Source organism: Humulus lupulus, chromosome X (genome assembly GCF_963169125.1).
Source record: "Humulus lupulus chromosome X, drHumLupu1.1, whole genome shotgun sequence".
Lineage (NCBI taxonomy): Eukaryota > Viridiplantae > Streptophyta > Magnoliopsida > Rosales > Cannabaceae > Humulus > Humulus lupulus.
The window spans coordinates 137,349,781-137,359,686 of record NC_084802.1 but is presented as its reverse complement, the minus strand read 5'-3'; the positions used below and the strand labels follow the sequence as shown (position 1 = coordinate 137,359,686).

General features: G+C 36.0%; 2 protein-coding genes across 2 annotated transcripts; both read right to left on the bottom strand.

The window, feature by feature from the left end:
• Positions 1-749: 749 nt before the first annotated feature.
• On the bottom strand, positions 750-1,490 carry LOC133806307 (uncharacterized). Its single transcript, XM_062244428.1, has one exon. The coding sequence runs from the start codon at positions 1,488-1,490 to the stop codon at positions 750-752; it is 741 nt and encodes a 246-aa protein (XP_062100412.1).
• Positions 1,491-2,341: 851 nt separating this feature from the next.
• Positions 2,342-4,236, bottom strand: LOC133806306 (uncharacterized). Its single transcript, XM_062244427.1, has 4 exons — positions 4,112-4,236; positions 3,120-3,618; positions 2,769-3,000; positions 2,342-2,673 (listed from the first exon to the last, which is right to left on the bottom strand). Exons 1-4 carry the CDS (start codon positions 4,234-4,236, stop codon positions 2,342-2,344), a joined length of 1,188 nt encoding a protein of 395 aa, XP_062100411.1.
• Positions 4,237-9,906: the final 5,670 nt, after the last annotated feature.

Sequence of the window (9,906 nt, the reverse complement as noted above, 5' to 3'; positions counted from 1 at the left end):
CCTTTCCTCCAACGTGTTACGCCCATATACAAATGTAACACTAGAAGGGAAATTCAAACCAGCCATTCTAACTTGACAGTGAACAAACTGACTAGTTTCTTCAATCACAGTGACCTTAACAAAGACCCTTCTCCAAATTATTAGAATTCTTCCTTCAGTAATCGAACTAGAGTAGTAATTCCAGTTCAAAAACCTATTAGCCATCATCTCAGTAACTTTTGACCCCCTCATTTTTGTTTCTAAAAGAGCACCCACTCCAACTTTATTCTTACTACAAAGATTCAAAACTTCAACCTGCTTTTTCGGACCATTCAAACCCCTTAAGTTCCATCTCAAAACATTACAATTATCCATGAGATGAGCTAGGATCACTTAAACCTCCTTTTCCTCTCTCTACCTGATCTTGCAGAACCACAAAGTAACTGGACTGAGGCTGTCCCGATTTAGCTAAGCCTGAGTTATCCCTCTGCTTTCCCCTGCTTATAAACCACCTTCTTAGGAGATTGCCAAATAGTTTTAGACCCAATTTGGCCATTCTCAGCTAGCGAATCCTCAGGAATAAGTTTTATCTTACCAGCAACCATTTCCTCATTAATAGTACTCTTTTGTAAAGAAGAGTTCCCAGCAGAAATCACAGCATCTTCTTTACCCTTGTCTCTCCCTGTCATAGCAGAAATAACAGTATCTTCCTTACCCTTGTCTCTCCCTGTCATATCAGAACTCTTTGAAGGAGAGACCTTCAGCATCCCCTAAGCTGTCTGTTCCTTACGACAATCAGCCATAGTGTGGCCATATCCCGCACAAGTTTTGCACTTCACAAGTAACCATTCATATTCTACCCCTTGTTCTAATAACTGGCCATGCTCGTTCAAAAATTGTATTGTCCTAGGCGGATTATCATTAATTTCCATCTCCACCATGATCCTAGCAAACTGAACTCTAGAATGTTCACGAGTAAACTTGTCCACCATGATCGGTTTACCTAAAGTACTAACAAGAGCACTAAGACATTTGCTTCCCCAATATTGGAGACCAAGATCTTGTAAGCGGATCCAAAGTGGAACTGAACGTATCATTTGAAAAGCACTCAAATCTGAAGACCAAGGCCGAATGATCACTGGTTTCCTATCAAAGTGAAGAATTCCAGTTTCCAAAATCTGATCTCTTGTGGCATCATCATTAAATTTAACCATAGTCAGACCCATTGTCATCCTAGCTATTTGTGCAATCCCTAAATGACCCCATACCCTTTTGATAAACCCTTCAAACACAGCCATGGGTGGGTTTGCTCCAAGCACCATGCAAATAACAGCAGAACTCCAATTGGCCGGCTGGCTTTTAACTTCCTCAACATCCATTTGAGCAATTTTCTTACCATCCTTAAACAACGGTTCAGTATACTCAAGCTTTTGGTCAGAAAAAGAGAGATTACCCGAATTGAAATTCTTCCAATGGCTTTGGGCTGAAGCTTGAAAATCTTCTGCATCCATGGAGTCCGCCTAGCTAGACGATGACTCCCTAGCATTTGCGTAATCACCATTCGTCTTTGGAGCATCTTCCGTCAAATCCTTCTCTGCAGTAGCATGGGGCAAATCAACCTTCTGCTCAAGACCATCCATCAAAGTTTCCTCAGCAACATCTCTATCCAGCGTAGTTTCTTCTTGGATTGAAGGCAGGCTCTGTGAAACCGATCGAGTAACAGGCTTCCTTGCTGATTTCTCCCTCTTCGCCATGGAAGAGACGGAAACGAGCCAAACGAGCCCAGAAAATTGTTGGAAACTAAAAATTCTTCTCAAGTCTTATCCTATCTCATTCTCAGCTGTGGCTCTTACTAATTTCTCAATCTAAGAATTATTTAATACTTATTATTATGATTTTTTTAATAAAAAGGTGACATGTCACATGCATATTTAATCTAACTTAGTTATAATATTGGTAATTTTCATATAAATTAACAGAATATCATATTGTTGGAAAAAATATTTAATCTAAAAAATATCTAAATAATTTTTACAAGTAAAATATCAATAAAATGTTATAATGCTTAAAAAATATAAAAAATTTTAATACCTAAATAAATTTTAAGTAAAATATTTAATCTAATGTAGATAGAAAATCACCATTAGTCTACAATATGTCCCCATAAACACAATTTGAATACTAAAATTATTTTCTAGTAATAAAATATAGTTGACTAATTTATATTATTATATGCTGTCCACATAGCTTGAGCAATATGATCTCGACATCTTGCCATTGCTACAGTAGATTCATTAGATAAATTGACTTCACATCTTGACACACTAGTGTTAGCTTCCTCTATGTTGTCTTCACCCTCAAGTTATTTCTCTTCCCATTCTCTAAACATATGATCATACTGTGTGTGTTGATGAATAAAATTATGAAGAGTGCAGCAAGCAATATCTATCAATGGTTGTCTACTCAATTTGTAAGGTGGCATCATCTTCAATATAGGAAAACATGCTTTCAGTACACCAAAGCACCATTCAATGACATTCCTAAGAGAAGAATGCCTATAATTGAATAGTTCTTTCATACCACATGGTCGATTACGTCCACTATTGTATTCTTGAAAATGATATCGTTCACCACGATATGGTGGGAGAAAACCTTTTGAGCATGGAAACCCAGAATCCAAAACATAGTATTCACCTACATAATAAAACATGTCAAAAAGAAAAATTAGTTTTCTATATGCACCATTACATAAATTATAAAATAATAATTCAATCCTAGGCTTTCAATACCTTCTTTAGGAAATGGAAACTTATATTTATGTTTCGTAATTGCATCTATAAACACCCTGGAATCATTTGCGGTGCCCTCCCAACCAGCAGATACAAAAGTAAAGAACATTTCAAAGTTACAAGCACACAAGACATTTTGTGTTACCACATTTTTTCGGCCTCTGTAACTGACTTGCTTATCTGTAGGGATACATGCACTCACATGTGTTCCATCAATGGCACCAATGCAATTCTGATAGTACAAAAATCCAAAACCATTACAAATATTTATCGAAGAAAAATGTAAACTAAAAATATGTGAAAATATAATTTATATATAAAGTTATATTACATTGGATGTATATTAAGTACCTGAAACCAAGGGTAGTATTTTGAGGAGTTGACAATATGAGAAGGTAACAGAATTTGAGTTGGTCGAATGATATCCTGTCCTAATTTACATATTGCCTTTAATGTTAAATGGAAGTGTCTATCAATAGTTTCAAGCGAATGTTGAAATCGGTCTGCTATAAGTCTCATTCCCACATTTTGACCAATAATTATAAGGAAAATGGCAACTGCTTCTTCAACTTTAATCTCCCGTGTGTCCTTAATGTATTCCTTTTGTTTTAAACAAGTACAAACCTCGATGAATACATTTTTATCCATTCGCAATAATTCATAGCATGTTCTCTCATGACCACCTAATAACTCTCTCACAAAATATTCTCCACATAAAGAAGATGTTCTTTGAGGGATTTTCTTGATAAACTTTTCATTGTAATTACTTAAAAAGTTTAGCATAAAAAAATCATCAAAATCACTATCTGCAGAAGATGAACTAGAATCATCCGTTTGATTACTTTGAATCCTGCAAATTATTTGACATGCATAATTAACTTAGAAAAAAACAATACGTATTTGAAACTAATAACAAAGTCTCTACTAGATTATCTTAACATAACATACTATAATAATGTCAAGCACACATAAAATAAAACTCAAAGCCTACACAGTCAAACATATCATAGTATAGTCAAACATATCACAGTATAGTCAAAGCCTATCTAACCAAGCTCTCTTTCTAATAGTAGACATATTTAATAAAAATCTCTCTCCAATCTGAATCCTTAAATTTCTCAACAACTTTCATGTAGGCATCATCGCTGACTTCTTCCATTCCTTTGAGGATTTGCATACAATTTGTGAGAGAAAACTCATGATTTTGGCTTCCTCCTCCTTCGGTTGTACTCTTGTATTTTTCAGCTTTAGCTAAAGTGACCTTAGCTCTTACTTTAGCTACCTTAGTCCATGCAACAATTGCCTCACTCATTTGTTGTGATCTTTGTCTCTTAGCTTTTCACTCTGTACTTGTAGTTGTTGAACTTTTTGCTGAACATTTAAAAACATCACCAACAAGATGAGAGCAACTAGTAGAATAATTCTCATCACTATCATGTGCGTCTATGCGGTCAAATTCATTCTCCATTTCCCTTTAAACATCAGTGTTGGGTGGACTTGAAGTAGCAGAACGATGGAACTGACCAGTGGCAGTTGACTTACTAAAAATTAGTTCCAACAATACAAAATGATCACATCCTTTCTTGCGATATTGTGTTGCCTTTGGGTGTGCCTAAAATAAGAAATAAAACTAGTTTCATCACTTAATTTGATTGAAGACTAATTTTTTATATAAATAATAGACTTAGTTGGTTCTTACCCTTAGATAATTCTGCCATATTTCCTTAGAAGCAACCACAGTATTGGTTTCACGATCCCATCCAAATCCAGTTTGTTTCAACAACTCAACAAACTCGTGATACTTAGTGCGCAACCTATTGAACTTTTGCTTAATTTGTTTAATTAAGTATTTCCGCTTACTTATACTTTGCAACTCCTCAAGAATTTTCGCCCATGTTTTTGAGCCAAATTGACCACTTGCCATATTTCCTTTATTCACTTCATTAACCATGATATCAATGAAAATCTTCTATATAGTTGGTCCCCATAAACATGCATCATCAACATGTGTGATCTCAAGGCCATGTTTCAAATCTAGCAATATTCCATACTAGAAATTAGCTTAGAGCATAGCCAATATAAGACAACAAACACAAATATTATAATCAATAAATCCTATTTATTTGAAACAATCATGCATGATCATGTATGTATATATATATGATTGTTGACAGTATTTATTGAGCCGAGTTTAAATTTCATAAACTATATATCACTAGTGCATATCATAAAGGGTTTTAACTATTAACATAAACAAAATTAAAATAAGGATTACATAGTTCACAATATTGTTGAGTTTCATTTATTTTCAACACATACCCTTTTTTAAAAATAAAGTAAATAAATCATTGGTGTGAGAAGAACATGGGAATCCGAGTTAAATTGAAAAGTGAAAAGACTTTTCAAAGTTGAGTACTAGGACTATTGGGAAGATCAAAATATATGTATAGGACTTTTCAAAGTTAAAAGAATATATTTATATGTATGCATTTGACCTATGGTCTAAAGAAATCACTTTCTGAAATGGTTTATTCAACTCTAATAATGAAGTACAACCTTCCCACACTTTATTATTCAGAAGTCAGTTATAAGTATTTATCAAAGTGTTTGATGTTTTTCTTCTTCAACAAAACAAAGTCTTGACTACAAGGACCAGTCCACTTCAAACAAAGCAATATATTTAAATAAATATATATATATAGATGTTACTCGTGAATGAATCAGGTTCTTTGTACAATAATGTTTTTTTGGGTTTTGTTATGTAAACACAAAAGGGCACCCTGTAAAGAAGGAATCAACAGAAGCATTTTATGTAATGAAACAGTACCTTCGAAGAAAATCTGCATGCAATTTCATTTCATGGCTTAAAAAGCTTCAGCTGCACTTTCAACTTTTTTTTCTCTCCTTAGATTTCTACCATGAATCTTTAGTGTGGTTTCAATTATAAGCATAGCCCAAAATATTACCATTGAAAAGATATATGAAACCAAAAAGTTGGTCATTCATAAGTTACCACCAAAACAATCTATACACAATCTACTGGTCTAATTTGCATCAGGAAATTTAAATGCAAATTAGAGATACCCATCAATTTATTAATCATCAAATAAACAAAATAAAACCCAACCAAACTTCCACAAGTAATCATCCAAATACAACAATACCCATAACCAAACTAAAATGGTCTTTCATCAATCAACACTGTGGCATCAAACCATTTTAAAAAAAAATAAAATGAACTTAGACTTGGGGTTTACCAAAACAAGAACAACAAAAAAAAAAGTAGCAAATATATTTGGTGGATTAGAGGTGGGGACAGAACAATTTGAGACAAGTTAGAAGAATAAATTTGAGATGGATTCATGGCTAAAGATACTATAGAATATAGATGATACATGTACATGTGTGTGTATATGTATATATAAATATATAGAAGGAGATACCTTGAAGAACCAGGCGAATGTCATTGGATCAACATAGTGAAAGTCTAGCAAGCGTGCAACATCAAGATATGACCTGCAAGAGAGGAACAAGGTGATGAAGTAAAATCAATGGCAGAAGACAAGGTAGAATTTACTTCTCAGAGAGCTTTTCTATGAGGAGATGTTAAATCAGAAGAGAAAAAAAAAATAGGGCACAAAAGTGTGTAAGATAAGAAGAACACACAATTAAAATGTAGAGAGAATTCGCTTCAGTATACAATACAGAGGAGAACAATGGATTTGTGCGTGGAGAAGGTACTCAGAGACGGAGAGATGGAGGAGAAGAAGGAGCTCAGAGCTCCATTACAGTTCCTTGCCTGCTTCTTCTATTTTCATCGAGAGAGAGAGATGAGAGAACTAAGAGAATTGAAAACAACTTTTGAAAACATAAATAAGGTGTTTTCTAAATTCTTGTTTATTTTAACTCAGTTTTCAAAAAACAAAGCCAGACACATAATTTGTTTTCCAAAAACAATTTTCTATATTTTAGAATAGAAAATTGTTTCTAAGTTAAGGAGACAAACATGCCCTATTTGTAAGATTCTTATAAAACAAAAAAAAAATAAAAATAAAAACTAAATATTTGTAAGATTAAATAGCATTTTTCCCCCCAAACTATGACCACTATATGATCGCGCCCCTCAAATTATTCGCGATGTTAAAAATTCCCCTCGAACTATGCACGTTTCTAAAATATGAGACTTTTGTTAGATTTCGTCCTAGGTGGCAAATGGATTGATGATGTGGCATTTTGTTTGTTGATGTGTTTCTGCCATGTATAGAATAATTAGCAATTTTGTCTCCCGAACTTTGACCACTACCAAATAATACCCATTTCATTAAAAAAAAATCAATTATTTTTTCTGAAAATAAATGTTGACCTGTGAAATTGGCCAATGGCCGTATGTACAGTATACGACACATTTTGAACGAAATAAATAAAATAAATGACAGAGTACGATTATCTTAAATAAATACACAATAATTTTATAGTGGTTCATCCCTATTATGATGAATAGTAATGACCTAATCCACTTAGTCTTTAGTATTGAATTACTCGACAACAGTACAAACTCATGAATTCACTCGTCATAAATATTTTATTCCCAAAATTCCAGAAAAAGAGATCCCCTGAAGTGAAGCCCTGGGTCCTTTATTTATAGTACCCAGGGGTTGTTACATGACCAGTAATACTGGGATCATGATTTGGCACACGATTATCAGGTAGTGGAGGTACGTGTCCACCTCCCCATGATTATAAGATTGTGGGTCTTCTCGTTGTTTCTCTAGATGGTGGTGGATAATGCATGATAGAAACCTCTGGGAAGATGTTAAGTCTTTGTTGGTATATGAGACTTAGGTGCTAGGCCCGACGACCCGAGCTTGGGTGCTAGGACTTTGACCTTCTGGGTGCTAGACCTGTTGATCCTTTGTGTTGTGACCTTCTGGGTGCTAGGCCCGTTGATCTCAGTTTGAACGAGAGTGAGTATTTCTCAGTGAAGTGTACTTAGGGGTTTGGGTCGACCACCCTATGAAGAATAGGGTGAGCCGACCACCCAGGTGGTTTCTTGATCATGTCAAGCCGACCACCCTAGGGGTTAGGGTCAGGCCGACCACCCCTGTGTTAGGGGTTAGGCCGACCGCTCTTTTGGACACACTGGGGTTGATCACCCCTAGGGTAGAGGTCAGGCCGACCACCCCTAGGGCCCTTGGGCCTACTTAGGTCGACCTCCCTAGGGGTAGGGTCAGGCCAACCACCCCTAGGGGGCTTAGGCTTGGTCGACTTCCCCATAGGTCCTAGACCTATGTTTTGTGCCCGTTGGTCTTTCCTCAATACTTTGTCGTTTTGTGATGTCACATGTCACATTCGCATTTGCCACGCCATCCTCGTATTTTTTAGGGATAACATTTGCCCCCCAAGTTTATTGCAATGTTTTCAACATTACGATAAACTTGATCTTGGCCCGAGAAACATACCGTAGCAAGACCTAAAAAGTCAAGTCCCTTAGGACATTACATAGTACTTTTTTTTAACTATCGATACAAATTTTTTTAGGGACAATTAGAAATTCCTAAAAATAATTAGGTTTTTCAAGAAAAATCAATTTCCTAAAAATCTAATATATTTTTCAAGTAAATTTGAAATCCTAAAAATATAATATATTTTTCAAGGATATTAATTCCTAAAAATAAAAAATATTTTTCAAGGAATATTAATTCCTAAAAATATAAGATAGTTTTTCAAGGAATTTGATTTCCTAAAATTGTAAATATTTTTCAAGGAATTTTAAATTCCTAAAAATATAGATATTTTTGAAGGATTTTAAATTTTAACCATATCAAATATTTTTCAAGGAAATTTGAATCCCTAAAAATATCTTGTCTGCCTGAGAGGTTATAAGTAGGTCTTCTCTTCTCATTCTTGCTCCATGCGCCACTTTTAAATAGTATCAAAGTTTGATTTTTCCAGTTCCTCATTGTACGCTCTGAATATCCGCGCACTTCGGCGAGCTAAAGAAAAGGGCTTGACTCGGTCTACCACGTGTCAACCGTCCACCCGGAGCTGTTTGTTACCATCCCTTAATTTAACTAGCCTGAGCTGGTTAATCATTTAGCTGCTCCCTGGAGCCATTGTGTCGACATGTTGAAAGCTACAAGCTAGCACCACATTAAGCTCGTAGTGCATCAGAGGCCTAACACCCCTGAATCCTTGTAAAGTCAACCACGCAATATAAACGTGCATATCCCAGGTGTCACATGTCTATTCTATTCCTGAATTCTTGGACACGCAGTATAAACGTGTGTGTCCAGACATCCCACGCCTGATTTGGGCCATGCGGCCCATTATCCCTCCTTACCTATTGATTAGACCACACTTCACTGCAAGGTTTAGGAATTAATCATCGATGTCACATAAATGATTTGATGGATGAAGAGGTCACGGGATGACCCCAATATCTACCTAGATATCATCTTCCTATAAATTCCAAGACGCTGGATAGTGCAAGGGGTTGGGATATTTTTTGTAAAGAAGCACTCTGTAAGAAATAGTCAAGAGATATCAATAATATCGACTGGTGGACTAGAGGGATTTTTACCTTCGAACCACCTAAAAAAAGGAGTGACCATCTTTCTATTGCTATTAGTTTCCCAAAATCTAGATTACAATTCTTTTCATATTATGGTTTATCAATTCGCACTAATCCATCCTACTTATTCGTATAATTATTTGTTGGCGAAAAACCGCGTCAACAGTTTGGTGCTTTCATTGAGAGGATTTAGATTAGTGCTATCACAAAAAATTGATCATGGTGGTTACTCGGTCGAGGCATGGTAACGAGGCGGATCAACGTGATGGGCAGGAGGCCCACCATGCCGCCATATCCAACGAACCAAACCCCGAGGTCCAGCAGCGATCGGGAAAGTAGCCGATGGGCCAGGACGACACCGGGAGTTCGGCGCCCCGACTGCCAAATCCGAACCCGGGTTACCTGACGGCGACAGAAATAGAGAACATACAGTTGAGGAGTCAGCTATCCAGAGCAAGTAAGCAAATCGAGGAAGTCTTGGCCCGACTACCCCCTCTTGCAACCAACATTAACGTCGAAAATAGGCAAAGCGGGACTCACAAGTCCCGTGGGGATAGTCGGACTAGA